The sequence below is a fragment of the Drosophila miranda genome, chromosome 2 (genome assembly GCF_003369915.1).
Source record: "Drosophila miranda strain MSH22 chromosome 2, D.miranda_PacBio2.1, whole genome shotgun sequence".
NCBI lineage: Eukaryota > Metazoa > Arthropoda > Insecta > Diptera > Drosophilidae > Drosophila > Drosophila miranda.
Window position 1 is genome coordinate 28,624,932 of NC_046675.1, and position 27,720 is coordinate 28,652,651.

General features: G+C 46.4%; 7 protein-coding genes across 11 annotated transcripts; 4 read left to right on the forward strand and 3 right to left on the reverse strand.

Moving 5' to 3' along the window:
• Nucleotides 1–2,132: 2,132 nt before the first annotated feature.
• On the forward strand, nucleotides 2,133–3,506 carry LOC108154805 (diamine acetyltransferase 2). Its single transcript, XM_017285203.2, has 4 exons — nucleotides 2,133–2,381; nucleotides 2,445–2,496; nucleotides 2,558–2,633; nucleotides 2,769–3,506. Exons 1-4 carry the CDS (start codon nucleotides 2,307–2,309, stop codon nucleotides 3,088–3,090), a joined length of 525 nt encoding a protein of 174 aa, XP_017140692.1. The 5' UTR covers nucleotides 2,133–2,306; the 3' UTR covers nucleotides 3,091–3,506.
• On the reverse strand, nucleotides 3,159–7,303 carry LOC108154798 (trafficking protein particle complex subunit 10). 3 transcript variants are annotated; one of them, XM_017285196.2, is made up of 7 exons: nucleotides 7,102–7,303; nucleotides 6,825–7,048; nucleotides 4,768–6,771; nucleotides 4,162–4,710; nucleotides 3,699–4,041; nucleotides 3,597–3,602; nucleotides 3,159–3,411 (listed from the first exon to the last, which is right to left on the reverse strand). In XM_017285196.2, the coding sequence occupies exons 1-7, from the start codon at nucleotides 7,124–7,126 to the stop codon at nucleotides 3,182–3,184; spliced, it is 3,381 nt and encodes a 1,126-aa protein (XP_017140685.1). In that variant the 5' UTR covers nucleotides 7,127–7,303; the 3' UTR covers nucleotides 3,159–3,181. The 3 variants fall into 3 exon arrangements, with proteins under 3 accessions (XP_017140685.1, XP_017140683.1, XP_017140684.1); XM_017285194.2 differs by having other exon boundaries at nucleotides 4,099–4,710; XM_017285195.2 differs by lacking the exon at nucleotides 3,597–3,602 and having other exon boundaries at nucleotides 4,099–4,710.
• Nucleotides 7,304–7,388: 85 nt separating this feature from the next.
• Nucleotides 7,389–10,546, forward strand: LOC108154800 (small G protein signaling modulator 3 homolog). The gene is made up of 3 exons (XM_017285197.2): nucleotides 7,389–7,596; nucleotides 7,700–8,222; nucleotides 8,282–10,546. Exons 1-3 carry the CDS (start codon nucleotides 7,531–7,533, stop codon nucleotides 10,105–10,107), a joined length of 2,415 nt encoding a protein of 804 aa, XP_017140686.1. The 5' UTR covers nucleotides 7,389–7,530; the 3' UTR covers nucleotides 10,108–10,546.
• Nucleotides 10,461–11,383, reverse strand: LOC108154804 (DNA-directed RNA polymerase II subunit RPB7). The gene is made up of 4 exons (XM_017285202.2): nucleotides 11,276–11,383; nucleotides 10,903–11,223; nucleotides 10,706–10,843; nucleotides 10,461–10,647 (listed from the first exon to the last, which is right to left on the reverse strand). Exons 1-4 carry the CDS (start codon nucleotides 11,327–11,329, stop codon nucleotides 10,597–10,599), a joined length of 564 nt encoding a protein of 187 aa, XP_017140691.1. The 5' UTR covers nucleotides 11,330–11,383; the 3' UTR covers nucleotides 10,461–10,596.
• A 35-nt stretch (nucleotides 11,384–11,418) lies between these two features.
• On the forward strand, nucleotides 11,419–12,639 carry LOC108154803 (surfeit locus protein 6 homolog). Its single transcript, XM_017285201.2, has 2 exons — nucleotides 11,419–11,664; nucleotides 11,723–12,639. Exons 1-2 carry the CDS (start codon nucleotides 11,490–11,492, stop codon nucleotides 12,526–12,528), a joined length of 981 nt encoding a protein of 326 aa, XP_017140690.1. The 5' UTR covers nucleotides 11,419–11,489; the 3' UTR covers nucleotides 12,529–12,639.
• Nucleotides 12,640–12,687: 48 nt separating this feature from the next.
• LOC108154801 (ATP-dependent Clp protease ATP-binding subunit clpX-like, mitochondrial) lies at nucleotides 12,688–17,266 on the forward strand. Its single transcript, XM_017285199.2, has 6 exons — nucleotides 12,688–13,454; nucleotides 14,584–15,926; nucleotides 15,990–16,145; nucleotides 16,205–16,426; nucleotides 16,482–16,682; nucleotides 16,913–17,266. Exons 1-6 carry the CDS (start codon nucleotides 13,397–13,399, stop codon nucleotides 16,946–16,948), a joined length of 2,016 nt encoding a protein of 671 aa, XP_017140688.1. The 5' UTR covers nucleotides 12,688–13,396; the 3' UTR covers nucleotides 16,949–17,266.
• Nucleotides 17,267–18,016: 750 nt separating this feature from the next.
• Nucleotides 18,017–26,064, reverse strand: LOC108155890 (serine/threonine protein phosphatase 2A regulatory subunit B''alpha). Of its 3 annotated transcripts, none has more exons than XM_017287032.2 (9): nucleotides 25,887–26,064; nucleotides 23,189–24,776; nucleotides 22,941–23,068; nucleotides 19,726–19,814; nucleotides 19,425–19,658; nucleotides 19,088–19,358; nucleotides 18,574–19,023; nucleotides 18,361–18,519; nucleotides 18,017–18,298 (listed from the first exon to the last, which is right to left on the reverse strand). In XM_017287032.2, the coding sequence occupies exons 2-9, from the start codon at nucleotides 24,510–24,512 to the stop codon at nucleotides 18,233–18,235; spliced, it is 2,721 nt and encodes a 906-aa protein (XP_017142521.1). In that variant the 5' UTR covers nucleotides 24,513–24,776; nucleotides 25,887–26,064; the 3' UTR covers nucleotides 18,017–18,232. The 3 variants fall into 3 exon arrangements, with proteins under 3 accessions (XP_017142521.1, XP_017142520.1, XP_033244219.1); XM_017287031.2 differs by having other exon boundaries at nucleotides 25,636–26,064; XM_033388328.1 differs by lacking the exon at nucleotides 25,887–26,064 and having other exon boundaries at nucleotides 23,189–24,858.
• Between the last annotated feature and the right edge of the window lie 1,656 nt (nucleotides 26,065–27,720).

Consider the following 27,720-nt stretch of genomic DNA (forward strand, 5'->3'; position numbering starts at 1 on the left):
TCCAGTAATAGTGCCAGTGTGTGTTTCCACAACGACCTGATTAAAACTATCATCAGGCAGTGGTCCAATCCAAATCTAAAGTCGACTCGAAAGATCATTTACTGAAAAAAAGGTAGACAAATTTGTAATAACAAATGGATTTGCATGTCGATATTACAACCAGCAATTCCAGAGATGTTTCAGTGATCTTCCAGAAGGAAATAATATAAGAAGGATTTCCATACATATTTAAGAAATGAATTCAATGCCAATTTTGCAGTTCTCTCTAAGCAAATCTAGGATAAAAATCCTACCACAAAACAACAAAATTTCCTATTTGTACACCCCATAATTGAAAATTCCTAAGAGTTTCGCAAGAATTTCGCACGAATATCGCTTCTATCTAGAAATACAAGACCCCGCTTTATATTGTACATTCTCTTCAGATAATGCCAGATAATGCTGGCCCTTCTGTTTTGGGCTGATAACTAAGCCAAGCAGCAGACGACCTTGCCTATCTATATTTTTTTACTGACTCACATTCCGACGTACTCCCCCTTTGCCCCGCCAGTGTTTTTAGCGATAAAGTTATCCAGCAACAGAACCATATCAACCAGGCAACAAGGAAATGCCATGGTGTCTGGGTCCGTTCAAAAACCTAAAAAAAAGTAGGTATATACAAACGATAAAAAATAAAAAACAGAAACAAAAAAGTGTCAAGAAATTCCAATAAAATACTGAAAATGCCGGTTCTTGTGACGTCATGCGGATTTGATAAGAGCAAAAAAAAACAAAAGAATAATAGAATAAACAGAGAAGAAAAACATATTGCAAACATTGATAAAAACACACAAACGAGGGAGGGGAGGGAACAATACGATGCGATAAGGAGGTAAATGTAAACAACCTGAAAACGGAGTGAAACAACTTTAAGCAGGCGCCAGAGTATGGGATCAACAGAAAGAGATTGGGAGAGGGGAAGTAGTAGTAGAAACCCGATAAAGATATATGTAAGGCCCTGCGGGTGACGACCACGACGACGACGACGGGTGCGGGTGTCGCCTATCAGCAGCAGTAGCTCTCTCTGGGTAAAAGTCCGGAAGATGCATTGTATTCCAAAAGATAAGCCCCAGAGTTGAAGTTGGACCGACCTTATCAGCCCTTGGGCTTCGCTTTCGCTTTGGCTCGACTTTGGTTTTATTTTGTTTGTGGCCATTTAAATACAACATATTAATGGCTATTTAAAAGGAATAATATAATGAGAAAGGAATCGCATAAAGAAGGGGTAAAAGATAAGCCTATCCTGCCTTGGGACTCTAAGAAAATTGAAATGCAGGCAGGCTCAATTGTGGATGGATCGTACACATAAATAATCTATGCCATGGATGGATGCTATATGCTATATGCTGGATCCATAATCCATAGCCACATCATCGTGACGGAGCACACAGATAAGAAAAGCGGAGAAGCGAACAAAAATTGAAAATATTTTGTGTCTGTTGTGTGGCAAGAGGTCAAACTATAAGTATTTACTAGCCCCACGGATGAGAGAGGACGGGATGGGAGGAGGCACCATTCTAATGGGGTAGGATGTCAGCAGTGATAACCCCATCCTACAGTCAAGGTACTGGGTTCACATATTGGACAGACAGACAGGGAACAACCCAATATTCTGTTCATTCCATTTCGAAAACAACATCGATTTCTGACAATCAGATTGTATGATGTATGATATGTGAGGATCACTTAGACAATACCTTTCAAATGCCATCGACTTGATAAGACCGAAATTGTTGAGAGAAAGAAACGAGGGATAAATATTTACTGGGAAAACTACTATTCACTCAAATAATAAATCTGTTTAGCAAACATTTGTATGGGCAGGGCTGATAAGGTTGACGACACCTACAAATAAATGACGTTTTAATGTTCTTTCAATCTCCCCATTATCGAAAAAATAATTTCAAACGATAAATGAATACATTTTCTACAATATTGCTTAATTGTGAAAAGATAAACTACACTTGAATTGTTTTAAAAAAATGTTTAAATCATAAAGGACTTAAATTCGAACAACAAAAATGGTTCTGCCACATGAAATCTACACAAGAGTTAGCGACATCTGTTGGTGGTTACATGTACTCGCTTTGAGACAAAGCAGTCAGAGTTATCGGTTATCGCTCATCGCAATTGTATTAAGGTGTTTACAACCACCTTCAACAAACCAAACACGATTTGAATTCAAAGAATAGATAAGGAAGATAAGCGCCCTTACTAAAGACTGGTAAAGAATTTTCCACATCGGTAGTACAACAGAGCAGCAGACCATGTCAAAAAGCGATGAATTTATATTCCGGCGTGCCCAAGTGGAGGACATCAAAGATGTCTTAGCCATGATCCAGGTGGGAATCAATTGGATTTAATTTATGAACACTTATGAAACACTTTTTTTCAATGATCTTCAGGAACTGGCGGACTTTGAGAAGATGAGCAATGGCCCACAGCTGACTGAGGCTGGTAAGGTATTCGAATGTTTTAAAACAACGATCACTCTACCAAAAGTCAATTCTTCCAACAGATCTCATACGTGATGCAGGACTCTCGGGTGAACAGGAATACTGTGAAGTCTATGTGCTCATAGACAATGCCAACAAGTGAGTAAAGTAAACCCAAGCGATGCGATAAGCATTCAAAATTAGGCAAAAGCAAACACGAAATCTGTTAGACTCTGGCAAACATTTCCTCCCTCCCTTCAAAATTTTATAATTTCTGCTTATTTGCTTTCCCAGCCTGGCCATTGGCTATTCCATTTGCTACAAGGCATACTCCACCTGGCAGGGACGCTATTTCTTCGTGGAGGACATCTACGTGAAGCCGGAGCATCGCAAGCGGGGCGCTGGCAAGCGCATCTTCCTCGAGGTCTCTGCGCGAGCCGTGGAGTTGAATTGCCCTCGGTTGGAGTTCAATGTACTCGAGTGGAATCCCGCTCGCAAATTCTACGAGAGCTTGGGCGCCGTAGATTTGACCGCTCGAGAGGGCTGGCACTACTACCGCGTGGAGCAGCAGCAGCTGTCCAAACTGGCCAACGATTTGTCCGCCTCCAAGTCCTAGTTTTATGTTGTTTTTGGAGTTTTTTTACTTTTATAATACATACAAATAATACTTGACCCCGGGCCATAGATGCTACAGAAATATCCATAAATTACAGATTCTCCGCCACGCTGGCTATCACATGGATCTGCATGCTCTTCGTGGAATTGTACACCTGACCGGGTGGAAAGGGATGCACCTTGGAGTGGGCATCGGTTTTGCTCTTGCCACCCGCCGTGTATTTGGACAGACGTATACTGGGCATGGGCAGGAAGCCAGTGCTCAAGGGCATCACATCCAGGGATATGGAATGGCTGTCCACGTCTTTCATGGAGACGACACCTAAAAGGATTCAGAGAGGATTAACCAGAAAATATATATAGTGTTTAAATCTACAGAAAGCACAATTTAGTGGTTAATAGAAAGCCTAGAATTTACTACATTGGTTTTTAAATGGGATGGAATCTACCCCAATTTGGGAGTTAGTTTTGCTAGGGATTTTTCTACGTGTGTGTCCAAGAACTTACCCATATCTTAAAGTGTGAAAACGTGTGTAGAGAAATCAGAATTAAATCATAATCATAAAAAAACGACCAAAAAGCAAACATTAGAACCACAACCGCACTTACCCGCAGAGCGACCGCAAACCGCCCAGAGATTCTGATCGTTGAGCACTTCGTACATGAGATCCGTGTAGGGATTCTCGTGTACTTTGCTGATCTTCAGATTCATGTTGCACACCGTCCGCAGGCGACACAGCTCGTTGGGCTCCAGCTGTGCCTGCAGCTTAAAGAGCGTCGTGTAGTCGACCAGATCGAAGGCACAGCCGTAGCTACGCCACACCTCGGGCTGCGTGAGCGTGGCATATTTGATCACAAAGTGCACCTTGACGATGGGCAGCTCGTGCTCTGTCTTCAGGGGTTCCACTTGGATCTCGTACAGATACGTGACCGTCAGGGATTTGTAGATTTCCTGCAAGCAAAAAAACACGTGATAGTGCATTCGATGATCACAACGATTCGCTCTTACTATCGGCTGTTGGGCCATGGGATTGAGGTCCAGCAGCTGAACGCCAGGCACATCGCACTTGACCTTGGCGTGGTGCAGCAGCAGATGCGCATCGAGTCCCTTCATTATGACCTGCAGGAACTTCTGGGTGCCGCACGTGTGCAGCCGACAAGTGGCCTCCATGGCCGGCTGGAACTCGATGGGTATCTGCAGCTCAGTGCGCGACCAGGGACAGCTCAAAGCAATGTGAAGCTCGTGATGCTTGGACACCTTCCTGCCCGGCATATCCGTGAGCACCTCCAGGGCTATGCTTCGCTCCTCGAATGACTTGAACTGGAGCAGAGGCACCTGCAGCAGACTATCGAATGTGGCATCATCACGAGGAGGCGTATCCTTTGTATCCAAAGCCAGTCGCAGGCGTAAATTCTTGGAGCAGCGCAGCGTAATCTTGGCATCGGGCGGAAAGATGAAACTCCCGCCGGACACATTCAGGCTAATGGGCTGGACAATGCCCGCAATGAGGGTCTTGAACTCCAGCGAAGCACTGGCCGGCTTGGTGCTGATCTCAAAGCAGGGCGCCGCAAACGGCAGCTGCTCCGAGAGGAACTCCAGGCTGGACATGCTTACACGGAGCTACAAGAATAGAAGATTAATAGAGCTATCTGCAGAAGAAATCACGGAATACGAGACCTGTTTGAATTGCCAGTTGCCTACACGCGTCGCCTTGGCTTTCAGCTCAATGCAATTGACGCCCGGCTGTAGGGCTATATTCTCCGCCTGCACAAAGTTGGTAAAGTCCCCCTGGACACTTGGGGAGAGCTTCCTTTTGGTGCTGCTGGTGCGTCGCACGGGCTGCTTGCTCTTGGGCATATCACACGCCACCGAAGCGGAGTGGAGATGATTGTCCTGCTTGTAGACCAACTGCAGTTCCACCTTCAGCCGCGATGCAGACTCTTTCACCTTCGGGGCTGATGGAGCGGCTGTCAGGGACACATTTTCCATAGCCACTTCCAGGGGAGTGGCCTGCAGCTCGTAGCACAGTTTGATGGTCTCCGCCACGATCCCTCGGGGATAAAGACTCTCCACTTTGAGCTGCACCAAGACATGATCGTCCTGTATAATGGGCTTTTGGTTGAGCACTTCAATGTCCAGGATGCGAAAGTGATCCTCTAGCACACAAAAGTTGGCATTCTCCGACGATGGTTGGGCGGAGAGTGTGGTCTTGAGGGTCTTCAGAGACTTAAGGAACTCATCAAAATAGAACGTGCGCACCAGAGTCTCCAGCTCCACGCAGCACGAGATGGAGCTGCAGGTCTTCGTGTAGGCCAGAGAGTCCCCCATCTTCCGATAGCAGTTGGCCAGCTCCAGCAGCGTCTGTGAGCTCAGCATGTGCCAGTTTTCAGCCTTAAGCTCCCTCAGCAGATCCGTAAAGAAGCCCACCGCCTTGTGCGGCTCATTGAGAGAACAGTAGAAGTTTCCCAGATCCAGGCCCACCAATCGAGCCGAGCGCAGGCGTGTCACATGCTTGTACGTGCTGATTGCCAGCTCCGCCAGCTCCAGGTAGAGTTTCTGGAATGCCTGATTCGAGCCCAAGGCTTCCTTCAGCTGCTGGGCCGCCGATTTCTTGGGCTTGCGATTGGGCGAACGATCTCTGAGCTGCGGCGTGGCCTGCAGGAACTGCTGTTGCTGATCTGGCGGGGCATCGCCAATTCCCGACGACAGCTGCACTACGATGTGCAGCTGCTCGGAGGTGGGTGTACAGCCGGGCAGAAGGCCGCACAGTTTCCCCAATTCATAGAGCTTGTCCTTGGCCAGGTTCCAGATGGGGGCACAGTGCTGGAAGCAGGTGACTTCGTTCGGTTCCATGGCCTGTTCGCACAGCTGCAGCACCTCCAAAGCGCAGACAAACTCCCAGCAGCACAGGGCTCCTTCCTGGCACTCCAGTTTGATGATTTCGACCTCGCGAAGCGTGGAAAAGAGAAAGTCTAGCAATCGTTTGGCTATTTCCGGGATCTCATTGCTAGTGAGCAGCAGATAGGCCTGCCGTTCAAACAAATAGTTGCGGAATTCCAGCAGGGAGACACCCTCCTCGCGGATCTTCTCGCGCATCTCAAACTTATTCAGACGCGTCAAGCAGATGCCATGGAAGGCGCTCAGCGGACGCTTGAAATGGCTGAGCCACTGCTGCTTCTCGTTGAAGCCCGTGTGCGTGATGAACTGCGAAAACATGGCATCCAGTTCGTCGTACTGTATCAGCGCCTCGGTGGGCAGCTCTAGATTCTCGAATATCAGAGCTAGATCCTCCTGTATGAAGAAGTACTGTCGGAAATCCCAGCCCTCGTGGTTGCGCTTCTCCCGCTTGCTGCGCATCAGTTCCTCATATTTGACAATATTCCGATTGTAGCCCGTGAGCATAAGGAAGCGTATGCGCTGGACCAAACAGCGAAAGGATTCCGTGGACTTTTGCTCGAATTTGGCAGGATTCAGCACTGAGATACAGCGATCATCGTTTTTGGTGCCAAAATCGAGACGTATCTTATCGAGGACTGTGGTGCGTGGCATAAAATTCTTGGTCTTGCGCATGTCCAGCGTCTCCACCAGCAGAATCATCCAGTCCGAGATGCCATAGCTGGTCAATACCTTTAGCCAGGCATCAATCTCCTCCCTAATGGTGGCCTTGTATGTGTCAACGTCCTGCAAGAGGGAGAATGATTAAGCTTTCACTCATATTAAGGGCGTTGCCTTACATTGCATTCCGTGACAAAGATGTGCAGAATAGGATGCTCCAGAATGCACCAGTCGCCCTGCTTGTACTTCTCCAGTGGCGCCACATTGAACTGCAGGGTCTGGGCCTCCAGGCGAACATGTTTTGTGGGGCGTTGGAAGGTCCGACGCCACTCGACGGTGTCCAAAGGTATGGCATTCAGTATTTGCGATTCCAGCGAGCGGAAGAGCGGGCACGAGCCAGAATCTAAAAGGAATAAACATCAATGGATGGTCAAAGTAGTATTGTGTGCCACTCACATGTAATAATTGGTTTTATCTGCATTATTATGCTAATTTTGTGTTGTTTTTCAGCATTTGGCTAAAGAATGCTGTAGATTTCAGCAGCTGATTATCGATTGATAACAGCTGTTCTGTTATCGACTAATAAAAACACAACATTTTTGAAATAAACTACGAAATCTTAGTACGAAATTGAATTTATTCTGTAAAATAATCAATAAACTAATTAAAGAATGTTGTTTTTCTTCTACTCAACAGGTGCATCGATTTTACCACCTATCGTTAATCGCCTATCGAACAGCTGTGAACAAAAAATCACTGACACCGAAAACAATGCAAAGTGAAAATTTTTGTTAGTGTTTTTAAACTTTCAAAAGAAATTCACTGTAAACTGAATGCTCAAAATATCATAATCAAAAGGCAGCTACAACGCGTTTGAGCAGCAGAATGGATATGGCCAGGAACATATTCGGCCGGGACCACGAGGGTTACGTGGGCCGTGCAGAACATACGGTACGGGTAGGGGAAGCGCAGCGCTCTCTAATTAACTGGAAAAGATTGCTTATCAAGCTAATTATATTTTATCGTTTCCACGCTCCACTCACTGCCAACACAGCGCAAACTGCAGAACTTGGGCTCGGAAGACGATCTGGGCGAGCTGCCGCCAATGATGGAAGAACTGAGCGTGGCCGATGGCCTGCGACCGAATCCTGGAGGACCGTTCTCCGCCCTCACGGCCTCCATGTGGCCGCAGGAGATCCTCGCCAAGCTGGGCGGGGAGGCTGAGCTGGGTTCTGGGCCCAACGACCAGCCCGAGTATCGTTTCGATGAGTTTGGGTTTCGCGTTGAGGAGGAGGACGGCCCCGAGCAGAGCTCAAATAAACTGCTTGGGATACCCTTTGTGGAGGATGCCCAGCAACGACTGCAGTGGATAGCCCATCTGGAGTTCTCCCACAACAAGGAGGCCACAGAGCTCACGTGGGAGCATGTAGATGTGATGCTGCCGCGCACGGAGAAGCTGCGCAACATGGTACGGCAGGGCATTCCACACACACTGCGGGCCCAGATGTGGATGCGACTCTCTGGGGCATTGGCCAAGAAGCAGAAGAGCGAAACGAGCTACCAGGACATTGTCAAGGGTACAGATACCCCCACATATCCTGGTTGAGAAATTGTTCTTAAACTATTTGTATTTCAGCTTCCAGCAACGACCAATTGATGACATCGAAGCAGATCGAGAAGGATCTGCTGCGCATCCTGCCCACAAACGCGTGTTTTAGCAATCCCAACGGCACGGGAATTCCCCGCCTGCGTCGCATCCTTCGGGGCATTGCGTGGCTCTTTCCCGACATTGGCTACTGCCAGGGCACAGGCGTCATTGTAGCCTGCCTGCTGCTGTTCATGGAGGAGGAAAATGCCTTCTGGATGATGGCCACCATTGTGGAGGATCTGCTGCCCGCCTCATACTACAGCTCCACGCTGCTCGGCATCCAGGCGGACCAGCGCGTTATGCAAACCCTAATTGCCAATTACCTGACCAACGTGGATGAGTCGCTCAAGAAGCACGACATTGAGTTGTCGCTGATTACGCTGCACTGGTTCCTCACGGTCTTCGCGAATGTCGTGCACATGAAGATTCTCGTCCGGATATGGGACTGGTTCTTCTACGAGGGATCCATTGTGCTCTTCCAGCTAACCCTAGGCATGCTAAAGGTCAAAGAGCAGGAGCTCAAGCACCTGGAGAACTCTGCCCAGATCTTCAATTCCCTTTCGGACATTCCCGGCGAGGTCACCGACGTGGAGGTGCTCTTCAGGCAGGCCCTGGAGGTGGGCGGCTCCCTCAGTCAAATGGTGATCGACACGCATCGACGTCGCCACTTGGCCTACCTCATGGCCGACCAGGGTCATCAAATAGGCAATCCCGAGGCCACATCGAATCTGCCCAAGCAGCAGCTAGCCCGGCGGCAAGTGCGCAAAAGTAAATCCATACTGGAGGCTTTTCTGTTCCGCGGCGACGGCTCCGAGGCGGACCAGCTTAAGAACAAGAACATACGGCAAACGGAGATTCTGGTGGATCTGCGCGAAGCCATACTCAAAGTGGGACGCCATTTCATCACGATTGAGCCCAAGCTGGCGGGGCACATCCAGCTGACGGCGAACTACAGCAGTGAATCGCACGCCAAGGACCACGAGAACTTCATCAATGTGGCGCGAACGCGAAAACGCCGCGCCAAGGCACTGCATGACTTTGAGCGACACGACGACGATGAGTTGGGGTTCAGGCGCAACGATATCATCACCATCATCAGCCAAAAGGACGAGCACTGCTGGGTGGGCGAGCTGAACGGATTGCGAGGCTGGTTTCCCGCCAAATTCGTGGAGCTGCTGGATGAACGCAGCAAGCTGTATACCTCGGCCGGAGACGACGCCATTTCCGAGACGGTGACGGATCTGGTGCGTGGCACACTGGCGCCAGCCATCAAGGCCTTTCTGGAGCACGGCATGAAGCGACCCACATTCCTCGGCGGACCCATCCACCCGTGGCTGTACATCGAGGAGGCGGCCACCCGCGAAGTGGAAAAGGACTTTGAATCCGTCTACAGTCGCCTGGTGCTGTGCAAAACGTATCGTCTGGACGAAGATGGCAAGGTGCTGACGCCCGAGGAGCTGCTCTATCGCTGCGTCCAGGCCATCAATCAAACGCACGACGATGCCCATGCCCAGATGGATGTGAAGCTGCGCTCTCTCATCTGCTTGGGCCTCAACGAACAGGTGCTGCATCTCTGGCTGGAGGTGCTGTGCGCCTGCCAGGAGGTGGTGCAGAAGTGGTACCACACCTGGAGCTTCATCGATTCCCCGGGCTGGGTGCAGATCAAATGCGAGCTAAGGATTCTATCGCAGTTTGCCTTCAATCTGAATCCGGACTGGGAGCTGCCGCCGAAGCGGGGCAAGGAGTCGCAGCCGCTGAAGGATGGAGTGCGCGACATGCTCGTGAAGCATCATCTCTTTTCGTGGGATCTGTGAGGCTTAACCCTGCATTCCATACAAACCAATCTGAACAAAAGAATATCTCATTCGCCGCGTACTTCTATATGTATGATTTTTCCCCCTATGTGCAATCACAGTCTAGACTCTCTAGACTTCGGCTTTTTCCATGTACTTAAGTGCTTTACCACCCTATGACACCTATCGTACGAGTATACATATAGCTTTTAATTATATCTCTACTAGAATTGTACTATAACTACTTTTATGTATATGCACTATGTATAGCTCGAGAGCTGTTTGTTTAATTAACATTTGTATCCATCCATATTTTTAACTCCACTTCCACGCAGCACACAAATGTAAACGTACCTCTTTCAATCGAAATCAAATCTTATAAAGTACATATTTATTACTATATATACACATAGATATTTAGCTGTCTAAATGCATTTCATTAAAGTTTAATATATATATATAATTAAATGGTACACCAACAAAAGGGTTGGCTTCGATTTGGAGGGGGTTCTAGTTGCAAACGAGACCCAAATAGTCATCCATCAGAGTGCCAATGGCAAACTACAAACAAAAGAACAATTAACATCAGGCATAGAAGATCCCTAAAGGGAGGACTTACTATGCCCGTGGCATCCACACGCGTGCCCACAATCTTGAGGCGTATTTTGTCCTCCCCAGAGATGACCACGTCCTCGTCTTTGCTCTTGTAGCAAGGGGGATTGCCATTCGGACAGAATTGCATATCAGCGGGAATAGACTGAAAGAGTAACCATCAAATATAACACCACTCTATAGGGTAAATATATCTCTACTCACATGATGCGATATAAAACAAGACAAGGGACCAATTTCTGCAAACATGCCGACTTTGTTGATCTGCTTGACCACTGCGTCCAGCACTTCCCCCTTGAAGGGACGAAACACAATGGCCTTGTACTTGACCGGATACACCACGAAGCCCTGTCCGGGCTGGATGACACCAGATCCGATCTGATCTATGGTTGTGACGGCAATCACAAAACCATATTTTCCCGTGCAGGTTCCCTCCACTTCCGAGTACAACTTCTGCTTCACCGTCTCCAGCAGCTGCGGCCCAAAGTAGCGTGGATGCAGCAGAATTTCATGCTCCAGTGATATCTGCGGAATGAAACGGTTAGCTACTAATAAACGCGAAACTAGGTAAACTCACGTGGTAAAACATCTTTATTTTAATAATTACAAAAAAATAGCAAAAAAAACACATACGACGCTCAAAAACCTATCATCGTTATCGGGGTCGATTACAGCCGGCAAAACGCACCTTACAACACTGAAGGAAGACAGTTTCGATATATCGTTACATATCGATAAGCAACATATGTATCTGCACGTGTGCAGTTAAAGTTAAAATTAAATAAAACAAAATGAGGCCCACCTCGGAAATATTAAAAGAAATGAGGGAAAAGTATTTCCCGGAGTCCGTCAAGCCAGTCAGTACAAAGAAAAAGAAGGAAACCCTACTGACGGAGTACACAGAGTATCGTGATCGCCTTCTCGATCTGCTGACAACCGCTGGCGTGCCATACTCCAAAGAGGAAGGTTCGTACGGCAACTGCAAACGAAATTCAATCATTATTGTGTGTAAATTTCCTTCCAGATGATGACACCTACGAGGACTACTTGCTGTCGGACACTGAAGAAGCGCCAAAGAAAAAGAGCAAAAAACAAAAGGCAACAGGTGAGGCGGATGAGGATCTGGAGGAGCGGCTGGCATCAATGAAGAACAAATTGCGCCAGAAAAAGGGGCCCACCACAGAACGCCAGCAGAAGCGACGCGAGGCCAAGAAGATGAAGCGCAGCAAGGGTGTCCAGAAGCTGATACTCTCCTCGGCCAAGAACCTGAAGAACGAAAACGTCAAGCAGAAAAAGTTGACCAATGGAGTGGTCAAGCACGAGGAAGACGGCGACACGAAGGATTCTAAGGCACTCATTAAACCCGTGAAACAGCAACCGGTCTACAACCAAGATGGAAAAATTGTCTACTCCAAGGTGGACTTCGCCGCCACGCCCGGCGGAAAGCAGAAAAAGTCGCATCAGAATCCCAAGGAAATCCTAAAGAAGCTGAAGGACACCAAGAAACAGATCAACGAACTGAAGGAGCAGGGCGAGACGGAGAAGGCGGCGGAAATGCAGACGGATATTGCGTGGAAGAAGGCGTTCGATAAGGTTGCCGGCAAAAAGGTAAAGGATGACCCCAAGCTCCTGCTGAAGTCCATCAAGAAGCGCAAGGTTGAGAAGAAGAAGGCCAAGACAAAGTGGTCGGAGCGCAAGCAGAAGGTGGACTACGACAAGGACAAGCGACAGAAGAAGCGGCAGGATAATCTGGAGAAGCGCAGCAAGGACAAGAAGAACAGGAAGCTAAAGAAGGCCAGCAAGAAGGGTCGCATCATAGCCGGTTACTAATAGAAACATAGACCAACCAACTCCACTGTACCACTGTATCGCTATAGACTAAGTTTAAAACTCCCATTGAAAATCTACTCAAATGGAAATAGAAATGTCTTTCAAAACTGACAGCTTTCAGGGGTTTTATTATTGTTTTCGAAATTCACATTCGTCTTGGCCTTACAACAGTCAAAATTTCTTGTTTCCTTTTCTTTTCTTTCCAGAAGTTGTTGTACTTGGCCCATGGTGCGTTGTGACGAAAAAGAGGAAGATAAGTGAGGCACGCAGAACAGCTGTTCGTGTCTATCGATTGAAGTATCGATTGCATCAAAGCACAGTGCAGTGGGGAGATTTTTCTTGTTACAGCCCGCTGGCAAAATATTTGTGTTTAATCTAGTAAACTCTAGTAGAAGTTTTACCCGAAAACAAGTGCAATAATCAAAGCTACCTTGGGCGACATAGAGTAGCAGCAGTGAGCACGCACATCAAATATAGACGGACAGCACCGAAAGGTGGAGAAGCAATCAAAGTCAGAAAGTAATCGACACACGCACACAGCGAAACACATTACGTGCCGAGCGCAATCTCTTTCCTTCCCCCCATTTTCCACCAAAAAAAATCGCGGTGGCAGGCGAAAAAATCAACACAATTGCGTCGTAAGCCAAGCAGGCTGCAAAGCGTTTTAAGTTTGTGTAAAAAACCCAACAGCTCCGGCTGAATGTCTAGAAGCAACTTCTGAACGAACCAACAACTTCACCGATCAGCACCACAAGAAGAAGAAGAAGCATCAGCAGAGGACAGAGGAGAAGCAGCGCTCAGCTGAGACTTCCGCAGGCCAGGCAGTGGATAGCACCACTGAAGTGAAGTGAAGCGGGCAGCAGCCATTATGAGCATGGTGCGGCGGATAATCTTGTTGGGCCCTAAATACAGCGTCTGGGCAAAGGGTAAGTCTTCTTCCCCCTGGCTATTGTTGCTGCAAAAATCATCGCATACGTAACTGCGTCATTTCCTGCTGGTGCAGCAGCTGATTTCGTATCAGTGCTGTGATCCCAATGCAATGCTGGAGCATTTTCGATTGCCGTTTACCTGTTTTGCTTATCAGAATTTTCTAGCCAGGCCCCCCACAAACGGCGCCAAGCTCGGCGCTGCGCCTCTGGGCCACTACCTGAAGGTCGTCTTCTTTTGATATCAAAAAAGCTGCTCTCGCGTTCAACATCCCACACAGGGGCGTCTCTCAAAAGGGGATCACCTGTAATGCTATCGATAGACGTTCGATCGTTTTGATTTTACATAAACCAAATATGCGCGATTGAAGGCCGCCCAATAAGACCACGTTTATGCATCGTTGTAGTACCCTCGAAGGAGTTATGGTAATTACTAGAAGAGGTTGGAGCCCAGAGTCGCTGTAACTAACGATTCCCGATCACCAATCGATCTGCAAAAGAGTATCAAATGCTTCGTCTTCGCGCTTCCAAAAACAGACCACCTTTCTTGTTTTTGGTTGGTCTTTGGACTGAACTTGAATTGTCTTAAAAAACAGCTTGTATTATTACCATACCATGCTCGGCGTCTGACGCAATGATTTTTTTTATTATTACATGGCTTTGGTCGATGGCGGCATAATTTTTGTTATATATGATAGCCAGGCTATTATATTTGTGGGCTTACGGGTGAGCTAGGGAAAGCGATCTTACGCGGAAGTTGATGGCGGGAAATCTACACTGAGAGAAAGTACTGGATTAGCCACTCTTGAAGGTAGAATTTTCACAATTTAGGGAAGGGATTGTAAAGATGATCTTTCAGGCGACAATAATCTGAGAGTGCGAGAAATATAGTTTCGACAGTCATCTGTGATCTGTGATATCGGCAGGTGCTAATTGGCCTTGGCCTTTATATGCTTCGTATTTTGCGGTTGAAATCCGTCTCTCCCTCTCTGCGTTGCTATCTCTCGTTTGTATGGATTCCAGTGCTATTAACCTTTGAAAAGTACAGGGTCAATGTTTCCATTCTTTTATTGAATTTCCTTTGTATGCCAGCATCCCACTGATTCCTCTTTTGTGTGGCTCTTTCTAGGTGCCGGAGTACCAACCACACAGCACTCAGCAAAATGTGCAGCAGCAACAGGAGGAGGAGGGGGACCCGGAGTGTGCGGCGTACGACGCTTCCACTTGGCCACACGCCACTGCGCTGCCAGCAGGCAGATTGTGCTGGAGCCCGTCATGAATATACCCGCGTACATTGACATCACCAATGGAACGACACAGACGCCGGAGGACTCAAGCGGCGGCAGCGGAAGCAGCGCCAGCAGTGGCGGCACCTCAAAGATCCCTGGAACCGGCGCGAGTGCTGGCGGAGCGAGCACAACGAGCGGTGGAGATCCGCCCGGCGGTGGCGACAAGTTTCTGTCGTGCCCGAAATGCGGCAGCGCCTGCACTCAGGTGGAGACGTTCGTCAGCTCGACGCGATTCGTCAAGTGCGCCAAGTGCAACTACTTCTTTGTGGTGCTCTCCGAGGTGGAGACCAAGCAGCGGGTCAAGGATGAGCCGAAGAACCAGCGAAAGCCCCCACCGCCGCCCCAGAAGATCATGGAGTACCTCGACAAGCACGTGGTGGGCCAGGACTTTGCCAAGAAAGTGCTCGCCGTGGCGGTCTACAACCACTACAAGCGCATCCACCACAATCTGCCCCAGCTGCAGCAGCAGCAGAGTGGCGGACAGGGAGGCACTGGCACGGACGGCATTCCCCGTCCCGATCTCCTGCACATCACGGGCATTGGTCACACCCTAAACAGCTCGCCGGGCAACGAACTGCCCCCCAAGCCCGCACAGATGGGCATGGGCGGAGGCATGGGCGGCGGTCTGGGGAGCAGCCTAGGCAATCAGTCGGGACGCGGCGGCGGCGACAATCGCGCCGGCTCCGAGATACTCGACAACAAGTCCACGGACGTGAAGCTGGAAAAAAGCAACATCATCATGCTCGGTCCCACGGGATCGGGCAAGACGCTGATTGCCCAAACGATTGCCCGCTGCCTGGACGTCCCGTTTGCCATCTGCGACTGCACGACCCTCACCCAAGCGGGCTACGTGGGCGAGGACATTGAGAGCGTCATCTCCAAGCTGCTGCAGGATGCCAACTACAATGTGGATCGAGCCCAGACGGGCATTGTGTTCCTCGACGAAGTGGACAAGATCGGTGCCGTCCCTGGAATCCATCAGCTACGCGATGTTGGCGGCGAAGGTGTCCAGCAGGGCATGCTCAAGATGCTGGAAGGCACGGTCGTCAATGTCCCCGAGCGTAACTCCCCGCGAAAGCTGCGCGGCGAAACGGTGCAGGTGGATACCACGAATATCCTTTTTGTGGCCTCCGGCGCCTACACGGGACTGGATAGGCTCATTGGTAGACGCCTCAACGAGAAGGTGAGAGATCTCTTTTGTAGAGATGTGGCTTCTATAATTATTTATTATTCGTTTTTCTTTTAGTATTTGGGCTTTGGCATGCCCTCTTCGTCAAGCGGCTCTGGCAATCGTCGAGCCGTGCAATCGGTGGCTGCCCCCATGGACAATGATCAGGAGGAGCGTGATAAATGCCTCACCAAAGTGCAGGCCCGTGATCTCGTCGAGTTCGGAATGATTCCCGTGAGTGTAGACCCGATTTTTCCCCTTGATTTCTTCTAATAATTTTGTGGGTGTTTCAGGAATTCGTTGGACGCTTTCCGGTTATTGTGCCCTTCCACAGTTTGAATGTCGGCATGCTGGTGCGCATTCTCACCGAGCCACGTAATGCTCTCGTGCCTCAATACAAGGCGCTGCTGGGTCTGGATGATGTTGATCTAACCTTCGATGAGGATGCAGTGGAATCAATAGCCAAGCTGGCAATGGAAAGGCATACAGGTGCCCGAGGATTGCGCTCCATAATGGTACGAAAGTGATTTTAATTTATTAATGTATATCTAAATGATGTTTTTTTTGTAGGAGCAACTCTTGCTGGATCCCATGTTCATAGTGCCAGGCTCGGACATACGGGGCGTGCACATTACCGGCGAATGTGTGAGAGGACAGAGCACACCCGTATACAATCGCGACACGGATGCGACGGCGAGCAGCAACAGTGGTGGGTCCTCCGACTCGGAGAGCACCAACGATAATGATAAGAGCTTTGAGGATAGTGAAAAAGTACGCGTAAAACAGTAGAAAGCAAACATCGAAACCACGAAACAAAAAACAGAGCTAGAGCCACAAACGAATAATACTTTCAGTTTTCTAGATACATATATATCTGTCTGTATTCTATATGTATTTGCTGCTTACTCTACAACCAAACTACTTGCTTGCTTCGAACACAGAACAGCCCAATGTTTAATATCCTTTATACATATATATATTAATAATGTATATTTTTTTAGTCGTTTGTGAATGATACATTGGCTGGCACGTCGTAGCTCTTCCCCCCTCTATCTTCCTGTACAAAATATCCCCCGAAAATGACGCATAATATATATATTATATAATATTCAATCCCATTATATGCATCTGTGATTCATGAAAAAAGCAGCAATTGTAAGCAGAATATATATATATAAAGAAAAGAAGAGCACCCAAAAAGCAGGAATAAAAAGAAACCTTTAAATCCCTTTTAAATAATACATAATTGTAATTTGTACCTCTCTGTAATCTGAATTGTGGTCGGTCGGTCCTGTTTGGCGATCCTGAGATCCTCTCTCTACGATTATACCAATTATATATATACACACAATATATTTAGGCGAATTGTTTGCATAGTCTAAAAGCGAGTTTCAACATGAGTTCTGGTAGCGTTTTGCAATGACGACAAAGCGGGAAAAACTTATATTTTTAACTACATTTAAGTTAAACTTTGAAAACATCAAAAAAATCAAAAACAAATTAAATAATAAAAAAAAAATGAAAAAGTTCAAAGAGAATCGGTATATGATTTGTGGAGGGAAGCTACGAGTAGAAGGGGCATCATGTGGAGATCCATAGGAGATCATTTACGTATTATCACGACCAAGATGTTGCATGAGGGGCGGGCTATCCTTCACCTTTGACCGCAGCCTGCAGCCTTCCTTCTAGGGTTCGGCTGCTCAGCTTGTTTACACATTCTTTGGCGACGCACAACGTAGATCGAGACTCGAGTTTGCAGAAACAATAAACATTGCTTGGGCATGACTCAGGACATTGATGTACAGGCTTTGGTTGAGGTAGTAAGAATAGGTTCAGTATCATGGGTATCACAAAAGGAAGCTTTAAGAAAAGATAAAGAAGTAAAAATTGAAAAATGTTCATATGCGGTGGCGTGGAAAAGGAGGAAATATCACAAAGAGCATGAGAGTGTACGATGTTCATCGCTGGCAAATGGCCGGAACAAATGAGATGGAAAATAAATCCAAAGGCTCTCCTTGAGCCGGCAAATTTTCTATGTATTGGAACATTTGTTATAATTTTCAATTAATTTATTTTATTCGTCATTAAAATTCAACTAAAATATGTAGAAACTCATAATAAATAAATCGAATTTATTGCACATATGGGACTAAAAATATTTCCTTTTCTTTTCTTTCGTTCTTTTTGTTTTTGTTTTGTTTTGTTTCCTTGTTTTTCATTCAGTTTTTTCAGTTTTTCATTTACGTAGTGTATAAATTTGTATAAAAATTTGTATGTTAATAAATATGTGTGTATCTTTAAGCAATCCGATCCCATCCCTCTCAATCGTTCTCCTCGGATATGAGGAGTTCGTATTCCTGTGCCGCAAACCGATCCCAATCGGAGGTCTATAAAAAATGGAGAGGATATGTAGAGTCTGAACCGATGGGCACTGCTGTATTACACTTACATATTCATCACGCTGCGAGGCAAATGGATCTCTTTGTTCATGATCCAAATACTTCTCCAGATTGAAGAAGGTGTCGAAGAAGACGTGCGTCATTTTGCAGCGTTTCAGATCGCCCAACGTAATGCAGTCCCGATTCGCAGGCTTAATCATGTCCAGCATCTAAAGAAGAATGAATTTAAGAGGCTTCCAGAGTTGGAAAAGAGGGCTCCGCACCTGACACAGACAATCCTCGAATGGCAGGCACTCGATGCCAATGCCCTCCATGCGCTGCTGTTGCTCCTCGTAGAAATACTCCAGCTCGTACATGGATAGGGCGCCATCGCCATCGATGTCCATGCAGCGGAACCAATACTCAATGGCCGTCGGTGTGCGTTTGTCCTCCTCGGAAAGTATGAACCAAACAAAGTCTGTGTAGGACATTTTGGCCTCTTCCTCGGGTCCCTTTTTGCTATCCGTGCGCGTAACACAGCCGGAAAAGATGCGCTCCACGATCCGGGAGGACAGTGCATGGTCGCTATGCTTGGCCAGATCCTCCTGATTGATGAGCAGATCGTGATCCTTGTCCAGTTCCCAGAACTTGCAGTAGATCACATAAAAGTGCTCATAGCTAAAGAAGGCCATGATCTGATTGATGTCCTCCTCCTCCTCCAAAAGACTAATCATCTGAGGAAAAAAAAGGGATCTTTAAGCAGGGAATTCTTTTGCAATCTTGAGGGAAGATACGTACCTCTAAGAGATCAGATCTCTTGAGTTCTGCAATTGTGATCCTGCCGCTCCAACTGCGATTCACCGAATAGAAAATGCGCGCGATGACCGTGTGCACGTATCTGGAATGAAACTCGGTGGCCTCCTTGAGGAAGGCCAGTCCGGGATGTGTATCGACCACATCCTGCACCATCGGCACCAAATCCTCTGGCACAATGTAAGAGCGAAATCGCTGGCCACGCGACAGGATGTACACGAATCGGGACGCAGCCTCATGGCAATATATATTCATTCTGCAAGAGAGTAATACATATATTACTCCATTATCCATTAGGAGGGCGTATAAGTAATGTGCTTACTGTTTCCAGAACTCTACAAATCTCTGACGTTCGACGAGACCCGAATTGGACGTCTGGCAAAAGACCATCACGGGCATCCGCCAGTAGTAGGGCATGCCGCAGAGCTTCAGGATCCGTGGCAGATCGTCTTTGGTCACCTGATTGTTGGGAAAGCTATCGAAGCCGGAGAGTATACCCCGGACCACACGCTCCATGGCAATCGTTGGCTGTGGCTTGCCATGTGGAAAGTAGAATCTGCAGAAGGAGAAGGCACTCTCTAGAGTATAAATATTGTAGGATCTTCTAAGAGCACTCCCCCCACCTTGGTATGTAAACACTCTTTGTGGAGCGTATTTCCTTTTGCAGCAGATTCGTGTCCGGCGGTGGCGGCGGTGTGGCATGCAGCTTGACCTGTATAAATAATAAATTATAACCATATTAATCTTTCCATACGAAAAACTCTCGAGTTGTTTACACTTTTCTGATGCCCCGCCACTCAATAAAATTACGAATTTATTTATTTCGCATTTGGTTTCGTGCCTTTTGTTTAGATTCCGCGGAATTTTCGCAGACAGGCCCAACCCCGCCCTATTTTTCGGGGTATTTTGCGCCCTTTACCTTTTAATTTATTATGAAATGTGGGCCATTTAAATAAACATAAACAAAATTTGCTGTCTAATATAAGAGCATTGAGTGGGGGAAATGCAGAAGCAGAAGAAATGTGAAAGGAAGCTAAGATCTTGGATACCCTTTTAAAAATCGATTGGAAAGATCTTTTCCGAATATACCGAGATACCGAAGGATCTATAAAGAAAACATGTTCTTAGACCGAGCAAATTAATATTTAAGGCACCCTAGGCCTAGAAACAGATCGAAAGACCTGTCTTTATTGACTCTCCTGTTGATTCTCCTAATATATAAACTACATAATCGAAAACCCTTCCTTTTCTGCCCTGCCAACCCCCAATCAGAGTTCATAGCACCCTCCTTTTCTTAGGGTAAAGCCGCTACACGTCTTTGGGGGCAAGTACTCGTGAAATGAAAACATCTGTACGAGTACGAGTACGACTATGATAATTCCCCTCAGATCCGATACGTTGGTGGGATTTTTATGTGGCGAATCTTCTAATTAGCTAAAGAATTTTTGGGGCGGGGGCGGAAAGGTGGGCACATCTTGTGCGATAAATTCTTAATTGACAGCTACGGAAAAACATCACAGGAATATTTGTCTGTGAATGGATGGACTGAATGGAAAAATATTGGAGGGTTTATAAATAAATTAAATCTGCTTTAAATAGGCGGTAATCTATCAAGTACTTTTTTCTTTCGAAACAAATTTATTTGTTTAAAAGATTGAATCATCAATGGCAACTATAGATTTTCCACTCTAATATTTGCTCTAAGATCATAAAGGGTTTCCATGTATTGAATAATTAGCTGGAAACTCGTTTTCTTCATCCATCCTCAAAGGGCATTAAAATACTGGGAATGTTTCTGTTTCATCGATTTCTAAGGCTATTAAATTACTATTAAAATACTGTAAACATGTTTTCTTCATTGATATTCAAGGCCCTCTGGAAATTTTCGTTCATTCCCCTCCCGCTTCTGTATTATTTCTCTCTGTTTATCGTAACCTTAACCCCATCTTCTGTACAAGTAAATCCCTCCCTGTCTTTCTCTGTCTTTAGAGAACTTCCATCATGTATATAGCCCCCTGCCCAATGGCCATTCATGATTTTAAAACTGTCAACGAACACATAAATATTAATCTTTGCGTCCATCCATCCATACACAAAAAAAAGCAAACAATCCACGAAATACTCGTACTCTCGGGGCATGTGCGCGCACAAGAGTCTATTACGTATACGCCCGGCTGCTACTTCTACACTATCGTTTATAGTCAAATATTACGCATACGCAATGTTGCCTAATTTATAGGAATAGAGAAATCTCTGACACAGAGAGAGAGAGAGAGAGCAGAAATCTCTCAGAAAGAGAGAAACCAAAATGAAATTCAACTTTTGTCTGCCTAAAAGTTAATTGCAAAAAATAGTGGCGTGGGGATTATATTTTTAGACGATTTATTTGCTTTTCATCCAACAATTCAACGATCCAACCGATCCAACCGATCCAACCGATTCGAACGTTCGATGAAGTGAGGAATTTCACAGCAGCCAACAATCGTCGTTAGGCAAAAAATTCAACAACAAAAAGTTCAAGTGTTTCTTGGAATGATCCCTCCTCTCTCTCGCTCTCTCTCCCACGATTGTTGTTTTGTTTTGGTAGGAATATTGTACACCCTTGTAATTAAATAATTAAACAATTCTACAGCTAAAAACAAGCAACAATCCACAGCAAAAACACAATTGCAATTCATACCAGTACAAAATACAGAAAACAAAAAAAAAACACACAAATTAAAAATTGATAATGATCACATGCGGGGGATTCTACTCTGTGTTTTTGGTTTTGCTTGATTTTTTCTTTGTTTTTTTCTTTGTTTTTGGTTGTGTGCACGATCGAGAGCCAATGCTTGATCGTAAATGCTTGATTTGATTGTTTGTATTGTGTACGTAAATATATGCACACTCGTACGAGCACGAGCAAGAGCACTCGCATTGCCCCAACCTTTCCTATCGATAGGGGCACTCGATTGGCGAGCCCATCCCCAAAATGGGATCCAAATAGAAACAGCAACAGAAGAGGTTTCGCCAAGTTATAAGCATACACCCCTATTCCTATACGGATTACACTTTCGATTTCGAAAGCTGTTCTGTTCGGCACGCCCTTACTCCCCCGAGACCAGGCAAAAACAAAATATACTTCGTGTGGGCTTCGACCAAGGATTAATATTTCTATAGCTATTGGATCCATCGCAGGACTGACAGAAGAGCGTATCAGAAGAGTGTTCAGAAAGTTATCTTTGGGGGATATTTTTACAAATATGCTCGTAGAGTAATAGAGATTCAATATTATATTCCCCTGCTTCTAAGAAATCAATGATCAAAGATCCGTCTCTCTCCTAGTATTCCAAATCCCAGTATTCCCCACAGTTTTCTCGGTTTGTAGATTGTTATACGTAAGTAGATCTCGTATCAAAACCAGACCTAAGTTAACACCTTTTCCATGTGAATCCCCTCACATTTGTGCTTCTCTTTCTTTCTCTTTCGCTGAATTTAGTCAGTGATTTGGCACATGCTTTCATCTCTCATGTGGGGTAACCTTAAATCAATCAATGTTGCCGCCGCTGGCTGCCACTGCCTCTCGCATCGATAACAAATGCAATTATCTGAGAGGAGATCGGAGAGGGGCCTGGGGGCCTGCACCACAGGCACTCAATTTGTTGCTATAGTTTGTCGCTTTTTCACATTTTCCTCTGGCATTTTCAACTGTTAGATAACAATCGCATGGGCATGGGTGGCATCCAATTGGCGGCGGCGGGAGGGTAAATCCACCAGCCCCACCTCATGAATATCATTCAATTAGGGCCTCTGGGCCTTAGGGAACGAGGGACTGGGGGCTGCAGAGGAGACTCACCTTGAGGAGACTCTTGGGCGCAACGTCGGCCTGGGGGCGCTTGATGTTGAGGAATGCATGCCTCACGTCCGGACACTTTTCGAACATCAGAACACGCTCCGCCACCGATCCGCGTGTGAGGAGACCCGCTAGAAGAGATGACGTATCATCATCACGTGGATTTCTTGGTAGATTTCTGGTAGAACGGGGACTACTACGGGTATGGGGTACTCTGGTTGGGTTCTGGGATCTACTATTTTCAATCGTACCATTCTTGTTCTTTGTGGGATCCTGGCTGCCGTTGGTCAGGGCTGGCCGAGCCCCGCTAGTGGGTTTCACTTTATTCAACGTTGGCATCGTTGTACTGACGGATGTTGCATCCATCGATGTTGCTGCTGTCGCTGGTGCGGATGTTCCCACAGAAGATGCGTTGGACACAATGTTGCTTGAACTGTGGCTGTTATCAGTGGCACTGCTGCCTCTTGTGGATTTGCGTGTGGCAGTAGCTACTACCGATGTTGCGGGTTTTTCTTTGGTTGCCGGCTGCTGCTGCTGCTGCTGTTGCTGTTGCTGCTGCTTCCCTTCGGCGCTGTTCTCTTTGGTTTTGCTTGACTTGCGATTTGTGGCCACCACCGTCGCCTCGGCGCTCTTATCACTCACTGCCTCTGCCACTCTGTGGGGCTGTGGGGCATCAATAACATCGATGCTAACTGCTGCTGTTACGGCACTTGTCCCGCTCTTGGCTTTGGTCTGCTTTTTGGTGGGGGATTGTTGCTCTGGGGCGGCTGCTGCCGCTGTTACCTTTACAGAATTGGCAACCTTCCCGCTGCTGCCGCTGCCGCTGCTGCTGCTGCCTCCACTCTGCCGCTTCTTCAGAGGATTGGCTGCCGTCGCCTCCTTCTGCTGCTGGATTATCTCACTGATCTTCAGGAGATGCGCCGTTTGCTCTTGGGACAGATTATTCATATCCAAATGGAGGTTGATGTCGTAGTTGAGATTCACATCGGGCAGGGATTTGCTGACGGCAGCCACTTTCTTTGGGGATTGCAGGGCCTGCTCGAAGGCGGAGGCGCCCCCGGCGGTGGCAGGGCCAGCGGCCGCTGACTTCTTCACCTTTCCATTGGCGGCGGGTCCCTCGGATTTCTTAGCAGTCTTTCCCCTTTGCTCCTTGTCCTTGTTCACGAAGCTGGTGACCATCTTTTGGAGCCCCTCCGCATCAGCTGTGGGGGCGCCTGCCACCTCTGCAAAGTCGCCCGAGCCGGCGGCATTTGTATACATCTCCAAGAGCTCCACCGGAGGCAGCCCGCGCATCTTCCACTTGCGGTAGATGGCATCCGCATGCTCGTTGATTTTCTTTGAAATCTCCGCAATCTCGGGATCGCTTGCACTTGTGCTTGTGGCAGCCGCTGATCCCGTCGTCGATGCCTTTGGCGACTTGGGGCTGGCTCCAGCCGGCTTCCGGGTGGTGGTTGTCGTCTTTGTGGCACTCGTCACCGCCACGGAGCTGATCATGTTCGGAGCCCCCGAACCCGTGCTGCTGCTCAGCTTCTTCGTTTTTGTGGTTGTTGTTGTGGTGGTGCTCGAGGCCTGCATTTTTGTTATTTTTTTTTTGTGTTTCGATATTTCTTTTGTTCTTTTTGCTTTACTTTCGCCGAAAAATCACATTTTCTTTCGTTCACATTTTTTCTCCAATAAATTTATGATATTTTTAATTCAATTTCCAGCTTTTTATTCAAGCGTTTTCTTTGGGGGAGGGAGAAGATTCACATGCGTTTCATTCACTTTTCACTTTTCACATTTCACATCGTCTTCACTTCAGAGTTTTTCCACCGTAGGCTGCGTATGGTATGGCGAAATCTATTTATAAATGGAATATACCAAAATTTCCTATTTCGTTTATTTCAGACGCCGAAAACCGAAAGAGAAACAGAAACAGACAGGCACACACACGTTCACACACGAACACACATGGATAGGGATCGAGAGGAGAAGACGCACCACACGAAAATATACACGGATAACGGGACCAGGCCCAGGCACAGCGACAGCATCGCATCCCATCAGAGAATATCGAGAGGCAACGCGTACACGGCGGCGGCACAGTGGTTGTGGGAGAATGGAAATTGGATGAAAACGGAAAGAGGTGATATTCTATTAGAATATCTTATCTTGATCTCTTCACTGCCACTAACAATTATCGTATTGTATCACTCAATTAATTAATGTTTTCACACCTTGCAAGATCAAACACCAAGCAATTATCAAGTCAAGTTGATTCTCTCATTTCTATTCGATTCGATTCGGTGATATTCGTGGGAAAACAATCAATTAATCAATTGAACTAATTGAATCAATTTCACTGCCTCACAAACGCAGCTTGTACCACTGTGCATGCGTAAGAAATGTATAAATGCCGCCCGCCTTTGCCGTTTTTTTTACGTGTGAGGGGCGGGATGGGATGGGGGATGGAAACGGGATGAGGATGAGACCGGGAGACTGCGCTGCACACTGCGACGACGACAGAGGCTAAGTCGACGGCGGTTGTTCCTACTGCTTCCTCTTCAACGTTGTACTATTTATTCGAAAATAAATTTCGAAGTACCGCACGCACACTCATTCTCATTCCGCCTTCTAATGCACTTTACATATGACTGTCTGTTCCCCACTCGCTAAGTGTGTGTGCTCGGTGTGTTTCTGTGTGCATTAACATACATACATATATTTGAATATTTGTCTGGTTTTTATTAATGATTTAATTGCATTTATGCCTCAGAGGCATAAGGCATAGAGGCGCGTGCTGACGACAATAGCGACGGATTTCGTCATTAATTAATTAACCAAACCAAAGGTTAATAGATTTTTTGCGGGTTGACATTTCGTTTTCGTGTCGGTTTGGTTCCATTTGGCGAATATTTGCAATTATTATCGAATTAGAAAAACACACGCGGCGGAAAATGGTTGTTTTACTTTTTGGAAAAACGCTGGCAGGCTTCCGTTTTAAACGAGAGTCTAAATTTAACAGCAAAACAGAACAGATTTTGAACAAAAATAATGTAAATTTTATCCGAGAGCGAAAACCAAGCGAACTGCACGCGGACGCTGCCCGATGCTGCTTAGCGGTTCGTGTTTGTTACTGTAAATCCCTCAGCCGCGCTGCTGAAAATAACATCAGCCATAGCGAATAGAGAGAGTGTGTGTCCGAGGTGATCTCAGCTGTTTGCTGCCGCTGCACTATACTTATGGCACTCTCTTCCTCAGCCACCAAGAACAAGCGCTCCCACACACGACCCCAACCAAGCCCCAACCATTCGATCGTCGGGCGCAGAGAGCCAGAGAGAGAACAGAGGCCGAAAACATCGTCCCATTACTTTGGCGTTCTCTATCTCTCCCATTTACCCCCACACGAATAGGCAGCGGCAGAGGGCAGCGGCAGAACACTTGCCGTCGTTTACCCACTCACGCTCACACACACACACTTATACACGTGCAAGCGCCAAGCCATTGTCGAACATAAAAAAATACAAAAATCAAATCATAGGTGTTTGTTAATTATACACTGTCCTACAGAGGACAGAGGGCATAACTGCATAACGATGAAGTTTGGCAAACAAAACGATAAGGTAATAGCCCCCGTAAAGCACACTTGCTTATATTTGTATGTAGTTTGTAAAGTGTGCGACAAATAGTACGAGAAGGAGAGGGGAAGCAGGATAGCCATCACCTTATCTTGTCATTCGAACATCATTGACTTGAATTCGAACTCGAACAATTAAAGGCTTAAGCAATGGCAGGGCATACAATAACGGCTCTTGCTGCACGTTTCTTCAAGTTTTTTTTCGTGTCTGCCTCATTGAACAGGAAAACAGCAGCAGCAAGAGCAACAACAACAACAAAAATTCGAAGCATTTATCTCGCTTATTTGCTAATGCTAAATTATCTCCATCTTCTGCTTCTTCTATTCGTTCCATCTTCTGCTTCGTCTGTTGCTGCTGTTCTGCCCCCGCAAATGTTTGCTGCAGTTGTTGTTGCTTTTGTTTGTACCTGTAGCTCGTTTTATTTCCCCGCTTTTGTTATGTTACCTTTTTTGCAGGTGGGCGAGCAATACGAATTTTGTGTTTGTTTGTTTAAAGAAACCCGAATAAATGTTGAGTAAATTGAAATGCGATTCATGTTTTCGCATAATTTCGAAAATGATATTCCTTTTAAAATACCCTACGATTTCAACAATTTGTTGATAGATTTTACACCTACATATATACAGATATTCGTACAAACAGTAAACCGCAAAAACACAGCTCTGACTGGATGATAATGATATAATAATAATGACGACGATGACGACAACTATGAAGATAATGATGATCTGAGCTCAGCTTCCGGTTTTGCGCATTTGGTATTTATTTTAGATTTTGATCTATATGATCTCCGTCTAACTTTATACAGCTTTATTTATCACACGATGATGTCGTTTTTATGGTTTTTAATTCTATCTCTGGTTGGATGCCTTGCGGTGTGTAATTGATTTAAACCAAAAGACCGTCCAACCTTAACATGTGTCGACTGTCACATAAATTTTCACATACAAATTGACAGTTACAGTGACAGGTATCGATTGATGGACAACATTTCGTAATCTCTCGATCAAGAACTCGTCCACTCCATCCCTTCAGACTTCACTGTACTCACGTTGTCGCTTGTCGCATAAAACCATATAAGGGTTAAGAGAGAGATTAGCTAAAAAGTTGACCCAATTCGAGCAAAACAAAAGGCCTTTATGCTAAAATTTGGATCCACAAAAAGC